The 25,000-nt window shown below is 38.0% G+C and overlaps 1 protein-coding gene across 1 annotated transcript; it reads left to right on the top strand.

Annotated features, from left to right (window-relative positions):
• The first annotated feature begins 716 nt into the window (after positions 1-716).
• LOC109921570 (myosin-9-like) lies at positions 717-24,992 on the top strand. Its single transcript, XM_048617553.1, has 6 exons — positions 717-735; positions 1,668-1,824; positions 18,137-18,164; positions 22,268-22,361; positions 22,679-22,699; positions 24,222-24,992. Exons 2-6 carry the CDS (start codon positions 1,743-1,745, stop codon positions 24,267-24,269), a joined length of 273 nt encoding a protein of 90 aa, XP_048473510.1. The 5' UTR covers positions 717-735; positions 1,668-1,742; the 3' UTR covers positions 24,270-24,992.
• The last annotated feature ends 8 nt before the right edge of the window (positions 24,993-25,000 follow it).

The following is a 25,000-nucleotide window of genomic DNA, read 5'->3' as shown; positions in this document are numbered from 1 at the left end:
TTGTAGGACCTAAAAATCAGTTTCTTATCTCCCTTCAGTGGCTTAAGGGATAAACAGCTTTCAAGCATATTTTTGGCCTACAGTTTCTTAAATGCTGGCTAGTCTCTAGTATCTCCTTTTGAATTAGTTTTTTTATGTAGGAATCTTCATTTGACAGTGGGTATTCAATAGGTAGGGTAGTTACAGCCATTTCCAATCCTGTCCCCACGTACCAATTAGCAAAAGTGAGAACTTTGTTTAAAATCGCTGTCCTTTTGGGTGAACTAAAGTTGTTTTTTAATTTCATCAGAGAAAATATCACAATGCAATTGATTTGGCATCTGGCTAATTGTTTTGAAATCAAATTTGGTTGCTTTGAAATAACTTGGGCAACAAGAACTGCCTGATGTAAATTTTGCAATATAGTACTGTTACACAAGAACACCCATTGCTTACCACAATTCTGTAAGCATTTAAGTAGGAGTTATGTCTTGACATTGTAATACAGTGAAATTGTAACCTGGATAGTGACTTGAGAGATCTGACGTCTGAATTGGTTGAAGGCATGTGTGCTGATTCCTTTTTGAAAGAAACCACTTGGATCAATGCAGTATCTTTCATGAACTAAGGACGTTCCAAAATACTTTAAGTCTAGTCAGATTTATACTACAGTGTGGTAGAGGTAGACATCAGAAAACAACAGCCGTGGCTTCTCTTTCAACATTTGAATATTAAGTCAGGCTACAGGTTCATAAGGTAAGGAATCAAAATGCTGCTGCTCGAATTACGTGTTGGGCAATATCTATGGAGACAGAAATAACTAATATTTTAGATATTTTTAACGATTGCAATTCTGACACAACATGCCTCACCTGTATGGCTCTTTAGATACTTGTTAATTAACCTGATCAGATATGATGTTACACAGCTCTGGACCAGGTGGGTCTTAAATCCCCGGTCCCCTAGATCTTGTGAACAGTCCAAATTTGGAGGAAATATATGTTAATTACAATTCAGTGGCTGACTATTGGGCTGTTTGGATTTAGAATTCCTACTAATGTGAAATCTAACTATTTGTATTATTATGGAATTGTTCTTAAAACTTTTATATATGTGGAATTATTAATGTGTTAGACATTTTTAAATGCGCGCATAAGTTGAATTTAGATTTTGTTTTTGTTGTTGGACATAACTTGTTTTCTTCCTTCTGGGCCTGAAGGCATTGAAGCATTGATTGGCTGTTGTGCCATTTGGAATCAATTCTCCTCCAATGCCTTACTTAAGACATTTATTGTCAATTTATTAGCATCAGTGATGAATTTTGGTGATCTAGTTAATTGCTGGGGTTGTAATTGAGCCTAGACTTGTCTTTGTAGGGCATTTGCCAATGATGAGTAGAATCCGTGACAGATTATAATTTTACTGCCTCACTAAGCGAGGTTTGCTGAAGCCATTTGTTCTTGTCATCACCAAAACTGTAATTATTTAACTGAACATGGACAAGAGATTGAACCTGGGAACTTGTGTTTCAAGTCCTTCTTGGAAAACCTAGAATTATTATAGGAGACATTGATTTGGCATTAAACGACCGATTTGAAACTTGAGAAATAAATACTCTGAATTTAAAATATACAAGTATTGGTAAAATAATAGTAAAATGTGTTTAACTTGATCTTTTTTTTTAAAAGACTTACTCAGGTCTTTTCTGTGTGGTGATCAATCCATACAAGAATCTGCCTATCTACACTGAGGAGATTGTTGAGATGTACAAGGGAAAAAAGCGGCATGAATTGCCACCTCACATCTATGCCATTACAGACACTGCATATAGGAGCATGTTACAAGGTGAGGACTTTGCCTTAAAGTATGTTGGTATCCAAGAATTACTGACTTATTACTGCTATGATCACTTCAAAATTTTGTGAGAATTATTTTTGACTGTTTATAACAGGTTAGTTTCTGTGCTAATTTAATGCTACTTGTTGATTTAACGTTTTCTGGTGAAATTGTTTCTTTTGAAGCTGCAAGAATCCTTGCTAGTAGAGTTCCAAGAAAACAAATCATCTCATAACTTTTTAAGATTTTTTGAGTTTATATATAAGCATCAACAGTGTCTATAAGCTATTCAAAATAAGCATTTCTGTCTTAATCATCTTGAATGATATCTCTATCTTGATGTCCACCAGTGTCTATGCATGCATATTTCCAGAGGATTTTCCAAATAGTGATCTGGAGCTGGCCACTACCTAATCTTCCGCTTCTCAAATATTAAAACTACAAATGAATGAGGTGAAAAGAAACAAGAATTGTTCTCCTTATTAGCAGGAGAATGTGCAGATGAGCCTGAGCAAAGTATTTATCTGATTGTTTCTGTCTGTGGTACTTTTTTTTTTAAAAGAAGCATCTCTGATGACGTTAACACCATTTTAAGCTGCTTATTGCATAGTGATTGCTTATTCTATGTTCAATTTATTCTTATTTACTATTCTTCATAGAGCACTGACTAAACCTAAAATGAGTAGGAATTAAAGAAACGTACAATATATTAAAAACTAGGAAGTCACCCACTAACTTGAGCAGTGTTTGTGGAGTTAATAGACAAGTTAAAACTTTGGCTATGGACTGTTCTGCACCTGAAACCCAAATGGCTTTCTTAACAGCACCTGATCTCTGTCTGTGGTATTATATGTTAGAGATTTCTATCATCTGCAGGATCTTTATTTTGCACAAGACATTTGACTTAAAATACTGACAATAGTTAGAATGATCTCATCCCTTGTTCAGGTTTTTATAGGGTGTGGTAGTGTGTTTCTCTTGATTACAGAGCAGCCTGAAACAACACAATGGATAATTAAAAGGAAGGGCGAACGTTCCAATGTGAAATGGTTTTGCAGTAGTTGGAACTTACATGCTTATGCTGTCAGTATCTAGGAGTGACTGAATCAATGTCCATTCGGAATGGAGTCTAATAGAAAATTGTAGATTTTCTTTCTGTTTTCAAGTGTAACTTTCAAAACTTGTCTTTGCATCGCTTTCCACCCTCTGCAATATGAATTATCATCTTTTCTTGGTAGTAGAATTCAACTTGCAGATGTGTAAATGGACTTTTTTAGATTGCAAAGCATTTGTTAGCCAGAATGCTTTCATATGTTTTAACTTTTTGTGCTTTTTAGTTCAATACAGAATGGTTAAAAATTGCAGTTACTTTCTGTTTTAACGTCAAAACCCTCCTGCTAAAGGGTCATCTTTTAACATTCTTCATGCAACTGCGCCTTCCTGTTATAGCATTTGGTGGAGTGACCACTACACGATCCTTGTAGATAGCAAGTCCTATCTTCAAACTAGATGTATTCATTGTGTTGAACAAATCTCTCATGCGAAATGAGAAGAATGGATGATCTATCTCTGTCTTCTCCTGTGTCCTCCTTGGTGACTCTGTTTTCAGCTAATTTTAGATATTCTGAGACCAGGAACAACTGGGCATTGTAATGGCCTTGGATCCTGACAAATTTCTACCTGTGGTGTTGAAGGCATGCTCCAAAACTGACTGTGCGTCTCTGGTACAAGCTACTTTATGAAAGTTCCCCTATAAAGTGGAAAACTCCAGAATTTGTTCTTGTACAGAAAGAACGAATGACGTTACTTTGGCTGTTTTTGTCTCCATCAAATATGAATAAGGGAATGTCCTGTAGATTGCCACCTACTTATCTCCCTCATCTGGCTTGTGAATCAGATCATTGTGCAGATGATAGTGTATGCCATCAACAAAATGGATTCACTGCAAGAACCAAGTAAGACTTATAAAATAGCATCTTCCAAAGCCGAAACTACTACTGCCTCGAAGGACAGGGATGGTAGGCACGTAGAACCATGTGATATCCAATCTTCTCGCCAAGTCTCTCTCTTTGGTGTGGGTGAGAAACCTAGTACTCACTTATCTTCCTGCAGTGTGAGAGCATCTTCACTGTAAACATGGCAGTAGTTCAAGTAGTTTCCCCATCTTAAAGTTAGGGATGAACAATAAATGTTGGCTTAACAAGTTATGTCCATATCCTATGAACGATTTAAAGAAACAATAACTCTATAAAAGAGCCAATTTCTTAGGACTGTATTAGGATTCTGCCGTTTTTTTAGGTTTCACACAACCTACAGAGGATAAGTATCTTACTTATTTTTGGGGAGTGGTCTTGCAAAGGCATGATAGTTGATCACCTAAGCATGCAGAATTTGATAATTCTTAAAATTCTAGGAGTATCTTTCTGCAATACATGGAGTGCAACAACTTGCTCTGACAAGCTGGCTTTTAACACCAAAATAGTTGCTGCAGGTCATTGAATTTGGGCTTGTTATATGAGAAGGCTGATGACTCAGGCAGGCAGTTCTGTTTTTCCTTATACGGTGAAGCTCGACAGACCCATCACATGTAAATATAGGTGAAGAAGGTCGGTGGTTGTTCAGGATGTGATCGATGTGTGTGGCGATGGGTTTCGGGGAAGGCTCTACAATATTGTCTTCCCTGCCATGTAACTGAAAGCCTCATGTCTATAATTATTAAATATTTGAGAATGCCTTATTAGTTTTAGGCTTTCCTCTTTGTTTTAATTCTATACCAACCTTAATCGTACCTTGAATGTGACAGGTACACTGTCCTCCTTCTTTATCCTTTGATCTCCTCTGCATATTTGACATTCATCACACAATGGGTCTCCAATGTCTTCCTTAAAATAGGAAATCCTGGAAATACTTCTGCAGATCAGGCAGCATCTATGGAGGGAAAAAATTGTTCATGTTTTCGGTCTGTGAGCTTGTTGGCGTTTGGTCTTGCCTGTGCATCGTACCTCTGGTGTCACACATGATTCCATTCTTGCATCCCATCTTTTCCACGTTCTGCATTTTTGAATGACTACATTTGTCCTATGGTAAAATCTCCAAAGGTATGGGATTGGGCTGTACTTTTCAATTGATAGCCCATCTTTTGCATTTTTTGTCATTTAAATTGTTCATAAAATGGGATGTCCCCAGACCGTTATCTAGGCCTCTGGATTAACAGTTCAGCAATAATGCCACTAGGCCATTGCCTCGCCCTATTGTAGGTTGTAGAGACAGTGCCCTTTTGTTTTAGGGTCCCACCACAGATTCTGTACCTATTTCCAGTTGAGTCTTTTTAATCTAAAATTTTAAAAGTTAACTGTAAATGGTACTAGCTATAAGGAAAATGCTTCAATAATTCATCTTTTTTAAAAACCCTTCTGTTACTTTGTCAATTTGAATGCATTTAATTAACAGAAAGCTCTCCATCTTTTTAGCTGTAGAATGTTGAAATATGAGGTTTTAGAATAATTTACTAAAACATAGACTTTAGAGGAAGGAAGGAAAGGTAGCAAGACCTGAACATAAAGAAATTTTGGAAATTTTCAGTTTGAGGTTCATTTGATTGACGGATAGACAAGATTTTAAACGATGGATAAAGACACAAAATGTTGGAAATATTCACAGGTCTGACAGTTTGAGATGTGAAAAACATTGAATTACTCAGCTGGATAAGGAATTCAGCGTTGGAAATTATTTAGAAGAATATTGTCTTCCGAAATGGATTTATTTCTTAAACTATTTTAATATTAAAAAAACCTGCAATATTTTCTTGCAGTCAAATCTTTCTGGACACAGGTTTGAATTTAGTTTGTTGTTTTCTTAACCAAATAGCACTTGGGGAGTGTTGTACTATTGAGAATGCCATCCTTAAATTGCATTACACTGATGTGCCTCATGCCCTGTCAGGTGGATGTTTTTAAAAAAAAGTCTTGTTCAAAGAAATGTCTGTGTCCTGGCTGAAGTAAATTCTTTAAATCAACACCACAAAGTCTATTATCTGTACATGTGTTTTATTGCTGTTGCATGACAATGCAGCTGCCTTGTGTGTCTACATTTGAAATAGTAATTGCACTTGAAAACAGATCCTTGGATGTTTGAGTGTTTTCGGGCATTCTGATGTCAGATAGTGTTGCTTAAGGGTCTTTTTCTTTGTTTCTCATCAGAAATGGAAAATGTTAGTACGTAACTGTGCACCTGATAATTCTCAATATTATGGATTACTGCCTACATTACTTGTTTTTGTTTTGACACTACTATTAGAAGTTCCTACAGAACAGCTCTTAACTGAATAGTGTTAAAAGTATCATGTATTTAGTTGATGAGAATTCACAAAGTTTAGAGTAGAATTAGTGATCTAGCCTGAAGTTTTTATAACTTCCTAGCTCATAATGAAAATCTGTCTGCAAAGTTATGAAAGCTTCAGGCTAGCTCACTAGTTCTACTCTAAACTTATCGAATCATACATTGTTATTTTGGGAAAAGAGATTTGTCTGTTTCCTCCAATCTAACACTTTCATAAATGGTACAGCCATAGGCAACTCTGCTTAACTGATTCAGCTCCTTCAAAAAGATTTTTAGTTTCTGGGTGGAAACAGTCATTGCCATGGCGTCATCAATAGCACATAAAGCTAGACTACACAAGCATTGGGCCTGTTTCAGATCATCCACATCAACCTGTAATAGAAACAGTATAGGGACAAGATAAGTCGTCAAAAAGTGTGTTGTTGGACAAAGACCTTCCTCAGAACTGGACCTGAAACGTTAACTAATTTTTTTTTCTCTTCTTCGCAGATACTACCATACCTGAGTTTTCCAGCAGTTTCTGTTTTTGTTCCTGATTTGCATCTGCAGTTCTTTTGGGTTTTTACCACATTTTGATGCACGGCATATCCTTATCTCTGGTGGTGGACAGACCTAATGGCACGTTAACTTGTATGATGCCTTTGCATTTTGACATTTTTTGACAGACAACCCAAGACACAAATTACTGTATAATTGCTAAGTCTGCTCACTGTAACTTGAGAGCCATGCTTGGAAGATGAGTTGGAGCTCGCCATATCTACTTAATGTCACTTAGTTAATTAAACATCAGCAAAAGGACTCCATTTCAGCTATGCAATCTATCTGTAATTCTCTTTAACGTAAACTGTAACAAAAATATTTCTGATGATACCTGAGTGAGCAGGGATTGGTCAGGCTTAGGCATTGTACTTGGGCCTGCTTTGCCAAGATTCAGTTTATAAGCAAACCTCCAGACCTGTGTTCACATTTGTTATTGCAGAAATTAAACCTGACACCGGAGTTTCTAATTGATTTTCCACTTTCTTTTTTGAAAGTAATTTGCTCAATATGGAATAATCTGAGCAAAAAAATCAGAAAATGTTAGGTAATCACTGTTGGGAGTGCCTGAAGAAGTTCCACGATTAAGCTGTAACCTTTGGGGCAAGGTCATTATTAGGCATGCATTGAAAGGTTTTTGATGACTTTTAAAAATTACAAAGTAGCTGATCACTACAAACTAACTAGAAAACAGTTTCTTTTTCAACTTTTTAGTGCTTTTAAGACCTGAACTTGGTGGTAGATTGAGACTAATTTAATTTTTTGTGATAACCTGATTTTCAGCTGTATCAATCAAACTTTTTTCTTAATTTATTCTTTCATGGGATGTGAATGTATTGATGAAAGTATTTTGTTTAAAAAAATTTACAAAACATTGCCTGATCCTGCTGGTTCATGCTAGATTTTGTGCTTTGTGATATGGGAGTAAGTTTGAGGGGAGGCTTGTACGAGTCTGTAAACATTGCTCTCCCACTGCAAAGATTTGATTACTCCATGGTTATCTTTCAATGTACATGGATAATGTTCAAGTGTATGCGTTTGCAAATTAGTTTATAAACACATTTTTAGGATGAGCATTGCTGATTTAAAAAAAACTTTAAGTCTTTAATTTTCCTGGTAAGTGCAAGACAGTGACAAATACAGGAAATAAAGGGGAAAAAGCATTTGTACTTCGAGAGAAAGGTGCTGATTGGCAGAGATCTTGTCATAGTGAATGCAGTAGTTAATGACTGACAGCTAACTGCCAAGCTTTAAGATTTAAACCAGACAAGCTGACTCTGGTCAAGGCATTTCACTGAAATCAACTACAGAATAACGTTGGCTGTTGCAAACTATTTTCATCCAATCAGCACTCTGCTCACATAATTGTTGTACTCAACAAATGCAAGCATAAAGGGTATTATCTGATGCAAGCAAGACAAAGCTTGGCGAAAACATCTCTTATCAATACTGTAGTTCTGTAGCATGATTTTGGACATGGTAAAGATGGCATAGTCATTTAAAATCTATTGGGACAACATTCAGACAGTGTATATGCTACTTTAATAAACACAGGAGTTTTCCTACGTTTCATTCAATTTAGCTTTTTTCTTGCTTATGGAATGTGGGCATTGCCAGCTGCGCCACACTTATTGCCCGAAGAGCAGTTAAAAGTCAACTGGAGTCATATGTAGGGCAGACCAAGTAAGCATGTTAGATTTGCTTTCCTAAAATACCTTGGTGATCCAGATTATATGGTTGTTTTATTTCGGGAATCTTTAAAACTGGAAATTAAATTTCACCATCTGCCTTGGCAGGATTCAAACCTATATCCAGCAGAACATTTGCCTGGTGTTCTGAATTATTATTCCGGTGATGTTACCACTATGCCACCACCTTTTCCTCATCGTTTGTAAAGTCTGAAGCTGAACTGGTATCCAAAGTCAATAAAATTGTCAGAATTTTTTTTTACTGTGTGACTGAGTCATGTGGAGGTGGCTGTATTAAGATTCAGTTGCAATATTCTGATTTTGTAAATGGCATCAGAATTGTTTGTGTGACATTCTGGGCTTTTCAAAGGCCATAGTTGTGTGCTGTGTGATCTGATAATTCCGAAGATACGGACCAGACGGAAACTACTGGCTTATTAAATGATTAAAGTCCACATATTTCAAATACCATTACTTTGTAAATTGCTTGTATGGTACTGGTGAATTCTTTTACTTGTAAGCATAACTGTGTGGGATCTGTCCACTGGAAGAGACTTACTTTTGGAACACAGGCAGCTTATACATTGCGGTTAAATTTAAACCGATTTTGAATTGAGTAGCCACAAAGCATTTATTTCATCTTTAGCAGTTTAGTGTATAATAAACTTAATCTTTGGGAGAGCTCCTTAAGTTTTGTTTTCCCACGATGTGAGACATTCAGGAACTGGGATCTAGTGTAGATCAATAAGGATAGAATTTGGTTAGGCAACTGCTGTAGAATTTTCCCTAGGTTAGAATTTCTGGGGAAAGCAGAAGATGATATGTTCAGCTCAAGGTTGTAAACAATGAGGCTCAGTCAAGAGAGTAACAAAAAGGAGAATGGAGCTGATGTTGAGAGTACAGGGATTGTAGTGGGGTGTAAAAACAATGGCTTCTATTTTAGCACTGTGTTTAGCTGTACACAACTCCACTTTGTCTAGGGCTGTATGTCAGGAAACCAATTTGACCATGAGGAGACATTTAGGGGCCTCATGATATGTTGAGGATATAATTCTAGATGCCTCTGACCTAAATGTAGAAGCTGAGCCTCTGACTTCTGATGATATTACCTAGGGACAGCTTGTGGATGACAGGATTAATCACTTGGAGATCCTAGATATGGCATTATGAAGGTAAGAAGGAGCCTCACTGATAATTCAGAAGAATGAGAAGGATCTGATTGGAACATCTAAAATTCTAGACAGACTAGATGCAGGAAGGATGGTTCCCCAAGTGGGGAGTCGAGAACCAGGAGTAACTGTCTCTGAACTGATGAGATGTTTTTTACTCGGAGGGTGGTTATCCTGTGAAATTTGCTACCATAGAAGACGTGGGTCACCGAGTACATACAAGAAAGAAATTAGTAGCTATGGGCTTCAGTTCCAGACAGTTTTTGCAAACTTTTGGAATGGACTGTTGACTTCTTTTTTTGGCAGGTCTTGCAGAACACTACATTCAGTGAAACAAAATTTTCACAATAATTGTCCAAAACAGTGGGGAAATTCAATTTGTGTTGAGTTGCATAACTTTACCAATTTGAATGTTTTGAGCCTTACTTTGCATTTTGTTATTGGATCAAAGTATGTTCTTGGTAACATTTGCCTCACAACTGAGATTGTGGTAATCACTTTTCTGTAGCCTCCTCAGGCAAAGAACTTTATCAGCTAGTTGTTTCTTCTGTTGGTGCCTTGCAAGATTATGATTTGTATATCAGTTTGATTGTTCTGATCATGTCGCAGCAGTCAGTATTTAAGAACCAAACCAGGACTTTTTAATCTTGATGTGCACTTCTTTGCTTTTATTGTTCTACCGCAATGCATCAACGATGATACTTTGGGATTGTTTGCTGCCTTTAAATGTCTTTGTTATATCTGGCAATTAATTGGAACCGCAATTCCTTTTAAATTTAACTTTAATCGTTTATAGGAAGGATGTGTCACTGGCTAGATCAGCATTTACTTCCCATTCCTAATTGCACTTGGGAAGGTGCTAGTGAGCTGCTGCCTTGAACTGTGGCAGTCTGTAGTGTAGGTATGCCCTCTGTACTATTGGGGAGTACCAGGATTTTGACACGGCGACTGTAGGAACATGACTTGGTTCCATGTCTGGATGATGTGTAGTTTAGAGGAGGACTTGAAGATGGTAGTGTTCTCAAGCTGTTAAATGGGAGCTAATCAGTGGCTGACTTGTCCTGGATAATGTTGAGTAGCATTTATCTGGACAAATGGAGGGTATAATGTGGCACTCCTAAATTGAGTTTAGCAAATGTGCTTTGAGAAGTCAGGATATCGACTTTTTTTTCTCCCCCAGCACTCCTTCACCCCCCCCCAAAAAAAACTACAGCATAAATGCAGCCCCCTCCACACTTAAGCTCTAAAGTCATCTAGACTCGAAATGTTACCTTGCGCTTTCTCCATGGATGCTGTCTGACCTGCTGTGATTTCCAGCATTAGTTGTTTTTGATGCAGAATGTAGTGTTACAGCTACAGAAGCTGCAGAGAAACATCAACTCTAATATGAGAGGTCTGTTCGTAAGTCTGACAACAGTGGGGAAGAAGCTGTTCTTGAATCTGTTTGTGTCTATTCTCAATGTTTGTATCTTCTACCTGTTGGAAGAGGGTATAACCAGGGTGAGAGAGAGGTCCATGATTATGTTGGTTGCTTTCCTGAGGCAGTGGACAGTGTAGACCGAGTCAATAGAAGGAAGCCTGGTTTTCGTGATGGACTGGGTTGTGTTCACAACTCTCTGCTATTTGGATCAAAACTGCAGCAACATGATAGGAACATTGGGTTTAGGAGCAGGAGTAGGCAATTCAGCCTTTCATGCCTGCTGTGCCATTTAACATGATCATGGCTGATCTTGCCCTAGTCTCAACTCCAGTTTCCTACCTGCTTCTCATAGCTATTTATCCTGCTTTTCATCAGGAACATACCTATTTCTTTCTTGAATCTGTTGATTGATGCTGCCTCCACTGCACACTCAGGCAGTGAGTTCTAAGTAGTAGTTTCTCCATCTGTTTTGGACCTACCTCCTTTCACTCTATATTTTTGACCTCTTGTTCGAGACTGACTGACTGTTTGACAAGGAGGGAGCATCTGCTCAACATCCACCTTATCAATCCCCTTTAGCACTTTATGTACCTCCAATCAGATTCTCCCTCATTCTTAAATCCAGTAAGTACAAAGCCAAGTTTTTCAACTGCTCCACTAGCCCTTTCATCCCTGGAATCAACCTGGTGAACCAAATGTACTGCTGCACATCTATGCAAGAATGTACTTCAGGGTTTTGCCATTGTATCTCATATATCAATTGTTAAAAATAAGAGAATTTAAGAGTAGAAAGGAACATGGCTATTCTTCGTAATTAAATTTAGTGCCTTGTGGGGAAGCTGTAATCTCTACCTCATGTAAATTCCTGTCGGACTAAACTAATACTACTTTAATGCTAAACTCCAAATTTGAATTTACTTGTCAGTGAAATGTCATTTCACAAGGGGAGGCAATGGCCTAGTGGTATTATTGCTGGACTGTTAATCTAGATCGCCAGATATGTCCTGCCATGGCAGATGATGAAATTTGAATTCAATAAATATCTGGAATTAAGGATCTAGTGATAACCATGAATCTATTGTTGATTGTTAGGAAAAACCCATCTGGCTCACTAATGTGCTTTAAGGAAGGAAACTGCTGTCCTTACCGGGTCTCGCTTGCATGTGACTCCAGACCCACAGCAATGTGGTTGACTCTTAACTTCCCTCTGGGCAATTAGGGATGGGCAATAAATGACTAGCCAGCGACGCCCTCACCCTGTGTATGAACTTTTTAAAATGCAAATTTTGATTAATTAAGATTAATGAAGGTTCTGCATGTTTATATTCCAAACAACTGGGTTGAAATTGCTGTAAAAGGCTCACTGCATCTTAGACAGTTTATAGTTGAAACGGTAATGGGCAAATGAATTGGAGGTGACTATACAAAGTGGCTAGGAATTGGAATGCATTGCCTGAGGTGGTAATTACAAATTCTATAGTTGCCTTCAAAAGGAAATAGAATAAATAATCATAGGAGGAATGAGTTATGGAGATATGGGAAGGAGTGGGGAAGTGAGGCTAACTAGATTGCTCTTTGAAAAAGCTGATGCAGCTTTGATGGGTCTCCTGTGCTGTACTATTGTGATGCTCGTATATGGTTCAGAGAATTTTGCATGCAGGCATGTGACAGACAAATCTTGCAGCATAAAAATTGTGAAACCGACCTGTGTTAGTGTCGTACTGATTCTTTACGTTAATGTTGCATAATTTAATGTGGTATTTAGTGTACCTTTTTAAGGCATTTCACATGCCACCTAAGTGATAATAAGTATACTGCAGATCACCACCTTTTAAAATCAACTTTGGGAGCTCTCTAATCAGATGTCTAAAGGGTGTATCTAACCAACACAACTAGATCTTTTTGCAGCTTTTGAGGAATCAAAATTCAGCATCTTGTCCTGTCACTCAATGCCAGTGATTCTCAATTAGAAACGGTAAAATTGTTTCATGCAATGGCTGAATCAGGCTTATAACTTCTCTTCATTTTATGGGGCTGTGAGTGTGTTAATATAGGAGAGTCAGTTGGTAGACTTAGCCCTTAGTTCCTGTAAGGAAATCTGTTTTTCAAAGGTGGAACTGGCTCTGCTAATCCAGCAGGTGACAGCATATTTGATGTACCATTTTTCAAAAAAACATTACCCAGGTAGCTAAGTTCACTCTTTATTTTGAGGAGTAAATTATTGATTATAACTATGTAGGATCTGACTGGGAGTTTGGGTATGGACTGGACCATGATTTCTAACTTGATTATTAGGCTGAACTGCTACGATGCTTGAACCAGGCAGTTAAATTACGCCGTCATACCCTCGAAGACATTTGATTGCTATGAGTAGTCATTGGCAGACGTGCAGGCCAGGAAAGGTTGTCTGTCGCTTTATTATATGCGCCTCAGGATTGGAACTTGAATGTTGAAAGAGAACCTCTCCTCAACAGATGTGCGTAAGGAAATGAGGCACAAATGTTTATGGAGTAAACATTCTTTTAAAAACAAACGAAGTTGAGAAAATAGCGAACACTGGAAATTTGAAATAAAGCAATCTACTAGAATGCACAATTTGCCAGTCAACATCTGTCAATAAATCGGAGGCCACAATTTTGAATCCATGCTGTAATCTTAAATTCTGATGAAATCTTGCGCATCTTCCTGCATGTTGAGACTCCATTTTTCATTTTTCATAGTTGTATGTAATCTGATTCAGGATTGATTATTTAAATTTGAACAACCCTTGCTCAATTGTACCAATACTTGAGATTTTTAATAAATCATTAGTTCATGTTTTTTATAATTGCAAGTTTTGTTTCAAGATTTTTTCTGTTGGTAATTGGGGTATTGAGGGAAATAAGGAAAGACCAGTAAGTATAGTTGAGACATAGAAAAAGATCTAATTGAATGGTGGAATATACATGAGTCTCAATGGCCTCCTATTATTCTTTGTCCTCTCTGGTGTGGGGTTCAGAGTGTGAGTGTGCATAACAAAATGCATGAAATGTAAACTTCTGAATTTTGATTAATGTAACCTGCTTGGTTGTGATGGGTGTTATTAGCACTTAAGTTTTATTCTAAATGAGTCAGTTGCTTCTGTGAGTTGCTTTTGATATTTCAAGTGATGCCACTCCTGTGGGAAACAGATGACAGAATTGTCATCTTACTCCTTCCTTTTAAGGAAGTAAAAGTGGATTTTGCGTTTTTTTTTGGTCAGCCTATTGTAAAACCAAATTAAATACTTAACCCCTTCTGGGAGGATTAGGAAATATATAGATTTACTCCTATTTGTCAATGGCCGTGCATCTATTTAAGATATTTTTCACACTGCCATTAGTGGGTAACTTGATAAGATTGCTTCAGTGTTTAATGTTTCAGCTAGTCATTTGTCTTTTTTGTCCCATTGTGATCCAGCTTAATGGAAGTTCTATTCTTACTAGCCTACAGGAATTTTGAGTTTTTGGTTTCCTATTCCTTTTTCTAAATTTGCACCTTTTTTGTTTTAAATTTTGTATCCTTTTAACCATTAAACCCACTGCATATTTTGTCTAGTTGAGGCATGGCTCTATGCAGCTTGTTGGACCAGTTGGTAAAATATCACAGCATAATTCACTTGCAACTGTGACCTGGTTTACCTGGTGCAGTCAAATGCAGTCCTGTCTAACGTTTATTGTTGTTGTTCCAGGAAAGATTGTTGCATAGCAATTGGAAGTGGGAACTTTTGCTTATTTTCCCCTTTACTAAGTGACAGTCAGACCTCTTGCATTGGCTCGACTTACTTTATCAAACTGATCAAATCTACAATGACGTGTCCAGAGCAGTGGGATGAGATAACAAGGTGTAGAGCTGGATGAACACAGCAGGCCAAGCGGCATCATAGGAGCAGGAAGGCTGACGTTTCAGGCCTAGACCCTTCATCAGAAATGAGAGTTTTGCTGGTAAGGCTAGCATTTATTGCCCAGAGGGCAATTGAAGTGTCAGTCACATTGCTGTGGGTCTGAAGTCCCATACAGGCCAAACTAGGTAAGGATGGCATTTACCTTCACCAAAGGACATCAGTGAACCAAATAGGTTTTTCCAACAATCAGCAATGGATTCATGGTCATCAAATTCCAGATTTGTATTGCATTCAGATTCCGCCATCTGCCATGGTGGGATTCTGACCTGCATCCCTAGGACATTAGCTGGTTCCGAGTCCCATGATTAATACCATTAGGCTGCTACCTCCCAACCTGGATTTCTAATCTAAGTCCATAAAACATAGGAGTAGAGTTAGGTCATTTGACCTAACAAGTCTGCTCTGCCATTCGATCATGGCTGACATGTTTCTCAACTCCATTCTCGTGTCTTCTCCACATAAACTTTGATCCCTTACTAATCAAGAACCTATCTATCTCTGTCTTAAATACATGACTTGGCCTCCACAGGCTTTTGTGGCACTGAGGTTCTCGCATTCACCATCCTCTTGCTAAAGAATTTCCTCCTCATCTCAGTTTTTAAAAAGTTGCCCCTTCGTGCTGTCACTGCCGTTGGGGTCTTTGTCTCTCCTCTTAGTGGAAACATCATCTCCATGTCTGCTCTAAACAAGCCTGTAAGTATTCTGTTCCTCTCATCTTCAATGAGATCCTCCCTTATCCTTTTAAATTCTACCGAGTACAGACCCAGAGTTTTCAACTGCTCCTCTAGAACAAGGCCTTCATACCTGGGATCATTCTTGCACACTTCTCTGGGCCCTGCCCAAGGCCAGAGCGTCCTACCTTGAATACAGGGCCCAAAACTGCTCTTAATATTCCAAATACGGGTCTGATCAGATCCTTATACAGCCTCAGCAGCACATCCCTGCTGTTGTATTCGAGCCCTATTGAAATGAATACTAACATTGCATTTGCATTCCTAACTGCCAGCTGGACCTGCATGTTAACCTTTAGAGAATCCTGAACCAGGACTCCTAAGTCCCTTTGTACTTCAGATTTCCAAAGCCATTCCCCAATTAGAAAATAGTCTATACTTCTGTTCTTACTATCAAGTGCATAACTTTGCACTTTCCCACATTGCATTCCATCTACCACTTCTTTGCCCACCCTGCAGCTGTCCCTACATCTGTCTTTGTCATCTGCAAACTTGGTAACAATGCCCTCAGTTCCTTCGTTCACATCATTAATGTTCAACATTAATACTTGTGGTCCCATCACTTGGCCCTGCAGAACTCCACTAGTCATTGGCAGCCATCCTGAAAAAGTCCCTTATCCACACCCTGTGCTTTCTACCAGTCAGCCAATCCTCAATCCATGCCAGTAGCTTGCCATAACACAATGTTCTCTTGTCTCATTTAGTAGTCTCCGATGTGGCACCTTGTCAAAGGCCTAGTGGTAGGGGTATTACCACTGCAGCACAAAACTTGTATTTAATTGTTTATAGAAACAGTCTTCTCCCAACTTTCAATTCACCTCTGAGAATAAACTCCATATGTCTTTCATCTTATGTTTTTCAGTCAAAGGTGGGTGGTGAGGAAAAATATATTAATTTGTTTTAAACCTGTGACAATTTGGAAGACTTTGACTTGTGATCAAGTTCAGGACTAATAATCAGAGAAATGAATGTGAATGAGCAAAACACCTGTCAGCGGTACAGTAGGTAGACCAAAATAGTGGGTCTCCTGAGGCTGCCATTGGTTTTGCACCTATTCTCTTAATGTGTTATCCTCTTGGGCTTCCTTGTGTGACTGGACATTTCTTATTAACAGGTTTTTATTCTGTTCTTTGTTTGATAGACTACCCATTAAATTTCACAGGATGTTTGGAAATGGACTGGATCACTTCCATGCTGCCTTTCCTGTGCCCAATTTTCTCACCTTCCCAGGGCAGAATGTTCCAAAAGCATGGATTCATCTCAGTGATGTGGCTTTTGCGCTGTTGTTCCTCTCTTTATCATGCAACACGTGCAAGTGGTTTGCAGGCTGCCAGCATTTTTAGGTTAATATTAAAATATTAGGCAAAGTGAAATAAGTAAGTTGCTCAGAATTTGAATTGCAATTGACTTCGGGGGGGAAAAAGCCTGTTCCGAAGTATCTTAAACAGTGTAGTTAAGATATCAAATTTTTATTTTGAGGTGTTGAAATATGTTTCAATGATTTTATGTTCTCACTTCATTATTGAAGAAAAGCGCAAACTTTGCTCAGGATGCTTGATTTATCAGCTACGAGTACTTCTGGCTAATCACAACAGTTACAGTTGCATCCACATTTACAGAAAGGCAGTCAATAAAAATGTAGTCTACTGATGGTCAAGTCTGAATTGTGCATGTTTGTCTCTGGCAGGGTGTAAGTAGGGCAGTTGTTTTCTTCTAAAGCACAGCTTTATTTGGAGTCAACTTGAAGCTTTTTGTTACATAATGTGCATGCAAGCTTTCAACTGTAGTTCTGTTTTAAAGTTTTGTGAACGTTCAACATTAACTTCCTTCAATCTGAATGGATGCATGCAGTTTGTAAGCTAAATTTGGAATCTGTCTTTCTCATCATGTTTGTATAGTTGGACAGGAGCTGGCTGAAGTAGAAAGAGGAAAACTTGGGGGGGGGGGGGGTGGTTTGTTTATTCTTCTGTCACATGCTACCTGGTGTGCTCTCCCTCAACTTTTTCGGTATCTGTGACAAAAGCAGTGCAGCATCCTGGTATCATCACTTTATTTTCTATCCTCACCAAAATGTACGCTTGGTAATGGAACTTGTATTTGGCTTTCATAAGTGTACTGCCTTTGCCTTTGGAATCTAAAATGTCACTGGCTACTTTTAACACATCCAACCAAATTTCATCATGATCTGCAGATTTTTAGATTTATGAAAAAAATTTGCCATTGTCAGCAGTAAATTTGTAAATGCATCTATCTGTATTTTGGAAGTGAACTTGAGAACACATGGCAGTTTGTGGCTCAAGGTGAGAAACAAATCCAATTTTCTAATGATTAATGGGCTTCAACTGTTGTTTGCCTGCAGACCTGAGATGAGTGCTGTTTCACGCCTTGCTTAAATTAGGTCATACTGAACATTCTACTGTGAGTGTTCAAGGCAAATTGATATTTTGAGGATGGAGCGGTCCACTACAGACAAAAATGGAAAAAATAATCCCATGTTTCATTTTGTTTCATTTCAGATCGTGAGGATCAGTCAATCCTGTGCACGTAAGAAATCTTTTGCTTTTTATTTAAATGCATTTTTTTTGAGACACTTTTATTGCCTTCAGGTTCTGAAGACGTGAAGTTCTGCTACAAATCCTTTTGACTGAAAATAGAATTTACATGTTAAATATTCTTAGTATCACTCCTAACAATTTCCCACAAAAAATGCTATATTCTCAAGTTGCTTTTGTACATGTTTTTCCAAACAATGGTGACTTTCAAAGTGTTGCTCTGACAGGAAATTTGAAGAGTATCTGGACCAGAATGCCACGAATGGAATTTCTGGCCTCTCTTGATAGCATAGGACATGACTTCCACCAAGGGCCAGCTATTCCGTACGTGTCTAGATATGTCCAGAATAAGACAGCAGTATCAGCCTTGTTAATTGCGTGACCATTACTGAAAATGCACAAGTCTGTTTTTAATTCATGTGATGTGGATGTCTCTGTCTGGTCCAGCATTTCTTTCTCACTACTAAATGCCCTGGAAAAGATGATTGTAAGCTGTGGCCTTCAACTACTGAAGTTCTTGGTGTGTAGGGAACCCATAATGCTGTTAAGGAGTTCTGGGATTTTGACCCGGTGACGGTGAATGAATGGCAAGAAAATTACAAGTCAGGCTGGTTGTTTTTTTTTTTAAATTATTCATTCAAAAGATGAGGGCATCACTGGCTAGGTCAGTATTTATTGCCCATCCCTAATTTCCCAGAAAGTAATTAAAAGCCACCCACGTTATTCTGGATCTGGAGTCACATGTAGGCTAGACCAGGTAAGGCTGGCGGTTTCCTTCCCTAAAGGACGTTAGTGAACCAGATGGGCTTTTTTGACTATTGACAATGGATTCATGGTAACCGTTAGACTCTTAATTCCAGATTTTTACTGAATTCGAATCCCGTCGTCTGTCTTAGTTACCTGGTTCTCTGGGTTAACAGTCCAGTGATAATAGGAACTTTCAACTGTTGATGTATCCATACATTTGTCGATCTCGTCTTTCCAGGTGATAGAGGTTATGAATTTGGATGTTGCTGTGCGAGGAGCTTTGGTGCTTTTCTGCAGTGCATTTTCTAGATGTACGCATCGTTGCTATGCTGCATTGGCAAGCAAATTTTAAGGGTAGTGGATGGGATGCCAATCAAATGGGCTACTTTGTTCTGGGAGTTGTCAAGTTGCTTTAGTATTGTAGGAGTTGCAATCATCAAGGCAAGTTGAGAGTATTCCATCACTGCTAATTTGAACTTTGTAGAGGGTGGACAGGGGACAGAGTGACAGAAGGTGAGTTACTTGACACAGAAATTCTAGCCTGAAATCTACTTTTGTATCCTTGGTATTTATATGGCTGGCCAGTTCAGTTTTTAGACTATATCAACATCTTTGTACAATTTACTAGTGAGGGGTTCAGCAGTGGTAATTCCATTGAATGTTGCGGACCAGACCAAACTTTCTCAAAATATGCAAGGAGCTGGCATAGCTTTTAAATTATTTGGAGGCACATGTAAGGCGCAGTGTTCCAGATGTGATTTGATTGGTCACACAACCAGGCTTTACATAAAACACTTTATTCTTACACCACAAACGCAAGCAAAAAACATTGGTACAATTTTAACATATTGAAATACTTTATTTTAAGTAATATATTATTTAATGCTACTCAACAACTGTTCTATCAAAGCCGCATCACATAAACACACCCTTGGCATTGGCAAATTCAGCAAAACAGATTTCCGTCACTTGCTGTCTCCTCTAGTCTAGGAAATAGGAACACCAATAGACTGAATCTAGCAACAGAGAGAACTCTGAAGTAGCAGAGACAGAACTATACCTAGTTGCTTCAACTCCAAAAATCCTAACTTCCCCTGAAAGCAAAACTAAAATCCTGGGTCTGTGAGCCTGACTCCCCATTAATGCTGCTTTTGTCTAATTTTAAAAAACTTAAAACTATTTACTCTGTTTTCCATGGAGCAGATACCTCAGCAACAGCAACACCCTTCAAGAGAAACAGGACAGAACAAAACCCTGTTAAAGGCACATATCATCACATTGTCAAAGTACGATGGTCAGATTCTGTCTCTTGGAGATGCCTGCCAGTTTGGCACAATTGTTACTTGCCCCTTGACAGCCCACACCAGGATTTTGTTCAGGTCTTGCTTCTTGTGGATTCGACTGCTTCAGTATTTGGGATTTTTGGTTCCCTTATCTGGAGAAAGAAAATCTTGGCTTGACGGCAGACCAGTTGAGATTTGGTAGGTTGATACAGGCTTGGAGCGATTTTCTTATAAGAGGATGTTGAGTAGATTGGACTTTGTACTCAATGGAGTTTGAAAGAGTGAGAGGTAACCTGATTGAATCACAAATGTTAGGAGCCTTGACAGAGCAGATGCTGAGAGGTTGTTTCCCTTTATGTGAGAGTATAGGTTGAGAGGGGACACCTATTTAAGCAGAAGTTAATGCATTATAGCCAAGTTTGAGTGTGACCAAACAGGTGGGAAGACATGTAAGGAGAATGACGCAGGATGCTACAGAAGGATATAGACAGGTTGAGTGGGGGAGAAAAGCTTGGTAGTTGGAAGATAATGTGGAAAATGTGAGGTTATACACTTTGGCAGGAAGAATAGAAGAGCTGAATATTATTTAAAAAGGGAAAGACTGCAGAAAGTTGCTACAAAGACTGATCTGAGGGTTCAAATACGTAAAGCGCTCAGATATCAGCTATGTTTAGTGGGTAATAGTGAAAGCAAATGGAATGTTGGCCTTTATTTTGGAGGGAATGGAGCAAATAAAAAGGTCTTGATAAAACTGAATAAGGCACTAGTCAGACCACAGCTGGAATACTGAACGAGTTAGGTCCCCTTATCTAAGGAAATGTATATTGACATTGGAAGCAGTCCAGAGATGGTTGACTAGGTTGATCCTGAGTGTGGAGGGATTTTCTTACGAGGAAAAGTTGAGTAGGTTGGACTTGTACTCGTACACATTGGAGTTCAGAAGAACGAGAAGAGTCTTAGTGAACCATCTAAGATTCTTGGAAGGTAAGACAAGGTAGATGCTGAGCGGTTGTTTCCCCTTGTAGGAGAGTCTGTGAACAAAGAACATTAATGTAAGTGAGGAGTTGTCCATTTTGCTGAGATAAGGAAGATTCTTCCTATGTGGTCAACCTGGGGAATTATTTACCACAGAGGGCTGTGGAGTTGGGCTATTGAGTATATTCCAGACTGCGATAGATCAATTTCTAATCAGTCAGGAATTCCAGGGTATGTGGAAAAGGCAGGATGGTGGAGTTGAGGATTATCAGATCAATGATGATCTTGTTGAATGGTGAAACAGACTCCTCCTCCTAAATATTAAAGTATAATGTGAGCACTGTTTTATATCATCTCATTGAAGTTGATCTAGAAGAAGTCAAATCTAGAACCGTAGTTAACTTCTTGCATTTCTCTCTTTTTTGAGCTCAACGTTTAACTTATTCTGTTATGATCATTTCATCTAAATTTATTTTTAATTGACCTGTTTGGACAAGTTATGACATGCATCTGGTGCAGGAAAGGACTCCGCCATTGTGCCACACAACCCTCTTCACTTAGCCTAATATTAAATGTGGTTTACTAATAAATCTAAAAATGATCTGTTAACTTAACCAAGTAGTTATTTTCCATGTGTCATTCTAGTTCAGTTTATTTTCAAGTGTATTTATTTGCAGACATGTCAGACTGGTAGAGAAAATGTTTCTTAATTGTTCCTGTTCAGGTTGTATGAAATGTTTCTGGTCCAGTGACCCTTACCCAGAACCTGGACCCGAAACGTTAACTGATTTTTTTTTTCTTCACAGATGCTGCCAGACCCACTGAGCTTTTCCAGCAACTTCTGTTTTTGTTCCTGATTTACAGTATCTGCAGTTCTTTTGCTTTCAATGAAATGTTTGCTTCTTTTGGATTATTTAGTGTTTCTCAATTTAATTGGTGGCATTACCAAATATGTCAGATTTTCATTAAGGGAATAGTCTGCATTGTGGTTAACCTAGCCTTATTAATTCATTCCAAATTTTAATCATGATGTATGTTCACTCAATGAAGCACTATGGAAGTGTTAACACACAAATATATTTACTTACAGTGGAGAGTCAGGTGCTGGTAAGACAGAAAACACCAAGAAAGTGATTCAGTACTTGGCTCATGTTGCTTCATCACACAAATCTAGAAAGGAACAGGTAAGTGTCTTTTGTCTCTGTTCAATGTGTTCATAAATGTCAGGCACTGATCATTATTTATAACAAAGCTGTTTAATTTCCATGAAATTAACCTGGAATTAACAACATTAAATGTCATGAGCTATCTGTACAATGATTTGGATGTCCTGCTTGTTTAAAATTTATACTATGGAAATTGTAATTTTGAACCTATTGTAGCTTAACACTTCATACTGCCTTTCAGGCTGTTAAGTCCCTTTTAACAAAGTAAATGCTTGAAGAATTCTTACAATTTTTGCATGCCATTGATAACACTTTTCCCCCTTCAACATTTGCAGCAGTCTACGGTGTTAGCATACGTGAGTGGGTTATTATAATTTGATTTGCATATTCTGCACTTTTTACGTCTTGTATACAGATCCGACATCTGTTTGGGAAGTGGAGAAACTTTAATTAATTTCTGCAAATTGACTTTTGGAAACACCAATCTGTGTTCCTGGATGTATAACTGCACTGAATCAGTGGAACCAAAATAGTAATTGATGTTAGTCAATTATTTCATGCAGGTTAAATTTTGTGACTGTCCTTAAAATTGCAGTTGAATTAGTAGTAGTCGTTTTGGCATGAGCTGAAAATGACTCTTTACAACATTTTGGGTTAGTCCAATTTTAAATCCTACTAGATCCTGATCGAACTAGCATTGGCACAATGATTGCCTCCAGAAGTTAGTGTAACAAATGAATTTTCAGAAGCTTGGTCATTTTGATTTTGGGGAGCAGGTTCGGATCTGTATATTTGTTTATGTTGCATGCTTTGGGTGTAAAGGTGGTGCAAGTGTATCCTAGTTTTTTTTTGTTTAGAAAGAGTTGGTAATGATTGTTTATAGCAGAACATTTAACTCAATTGGAATGCTTCCTTTCCTGAGAGTACCTTTTCCAATACAGAAACTGGGTGCCATCTGGCACCATCAGAAGAAAATGAATTCAAGTAAGTTTTCAAAACCACCATGATCCATTCCTCTTTTGGCACAATTGACACCAGGCAGTTTGCAAATATGGACAGTACAACCACATTGTGACAGTGAGAGGAAATCAAAATGTCTGTCCAGAGATTAGGCATTTTCCCCACTTAATGTAAATTCCACTCTTCAATTTTGTAACTGAAGTCATTTTACATTTCCCTCATTTACTTTATGATTTCTGAATTTAGATGAAATTCTGTTAAAAGAATAAATTGGTCAATTAATCTGTGGACAGCCAATGGTAGAATTTGTTAGACATCTTTCTCTTATTTAAACAAAAACACTCATCATTTTGTTAGACTTTAGGGCAACTTTAGGGCAACTGATTAGGAATGGGTTATTTTTCTCATTTTAGGTAGCAAGCAGTGTAAATCTTTCAATCAATCAGTGTTGTGGACTAATGAACAAATCAATCAAACTTGTTTGAGTTCAAATTTATGTTGACTAGCAACATTTCAATTTCCCACAATTAGAATGTTGTTCATGGACTGTAAATCAGTGCTCCATTTAAGCACCAGCAGTACAGAACACAATGTACAGGTATCATGCTTTTTCTGCCAGACGTTTCACTGGTTCCCACAGCTTTTTTGCAGACATTAGAAGTTTTCTTAACTGTTGTAGCTCTTTAGTTTTTAATTCCGCTCCTCCAAAGAAATGAAAATTGTTCAGAATTTAAATATTAACTAAAATTTGAGTGCCCTGTATCAGGCTGTTTCCATGTCATGATCACCAATCTCGCTACATTTAATATGTGCATTGACTGACTCCTCCAAATACAGTATCTAGTAACAAGTGTATAAAATTTTATTAGTCACATGTACACCTCTATGTAAAACTCAAATTTCATTTTTGCATTCTAGAGCTGTAGAGATCTTCAGACCCCTCAACTGACACATCTGGCAACTTGAGATGGTGTATGTGAAATGCTGTTAGATTTGAACCCTAATACATGCTATTTGCAAATTTTATGGCATTATATGCTTTCAGCTGTCCAAATTTCATGAGTCTAAATTTATTCCACTTTAAACATCAAATTATATCAAGATTAGTTACAGCTCTACATAGACTGAACAATTTCCATGCCTTGCTTCTCACCTGCCTAACTTAGCACTAATGCTAGTGAAAGCTACTGACCTATTCTAACAGTTATAAATGGTGAAATTGATCATTAGTCAGTGTGTTCTTCAGTGCATATTTCAAAAATAGTGTTAAGAATGGCATGGTTTAAATTAAAGGGCTATGTTTGTTTCTTACTATGGTAACCTATGTTGAAAACTCAAGTCATTTTGCAATCTTCCATTTACCCACTTCAATGGCACGTAATGCTGTGCTTAGGGAAGTCAAGTGAAGACAAGGATCTGATTTCTGATGCTACCATGTTATGAAGAGACTGGCAAGACTTTCCATGGGATTTATCTTGACGTGGATCAGGGCAATCTTTTAATATCTATCAAGCAAGTTGTATAATTTGTGTCCTACTTGTAGAAGTTTTTAATGTGTACCACCATTTTTCCTCCTCTTAAATGGGAGCCTAAGACCGTCTGTGCATCACATTTTGTCACGTCTAAACTGGATGCACCTGAGTTTTTCTGCTGGATAATTGAGAACTAATTCTCTGGAGTCAAATTAAATGTGTACC

The sequence above is a fragment of the Rhincodon typus genome, chromosome 37, assembly GCF_021869965.1.
Source record: "Rhincodon typus isolate 14 chromosome 37, sRhiTyp1.1, whole genome shotgun sequence".
Taxonomy (NCBI): Eukaryota; Metazoa; Chordata; class Chondrichthyes; order Orectolobiformes; family Rhincodontidae; genus Rhincodon; species Rhincodon typus.
The sequence above is the reverse complement of the archived record's forward strand: the minus strand, read 5'-3'. Positions and strand labels throughout refer to the sequence as shown.

Bases quoted from the DNA above. Each gene is read 5' to 3' on its own strand.
- LOC109921570 (XM_048617553.1), top strand. From the start codon at position 1,743: ATGTACAAGGGAAAAAAGCGGCATGAATTGCCACCTCACATCTATGCC. The intron at 1,825-18,136 runs GTGAGGACTTTG...GTTTCATTTCAG, and splicing joins ATATAGGAGCATGTTACAAG to ATCGTGAGGATCAGTCAATC. The intron at 18,165-22,267 runs GTAAGAAATCTT...ATTTACTTACAG, and splicing joins GATCAGTCAATCCTGTGCAC to TGGAGAGTCAGGTGCTGGTA.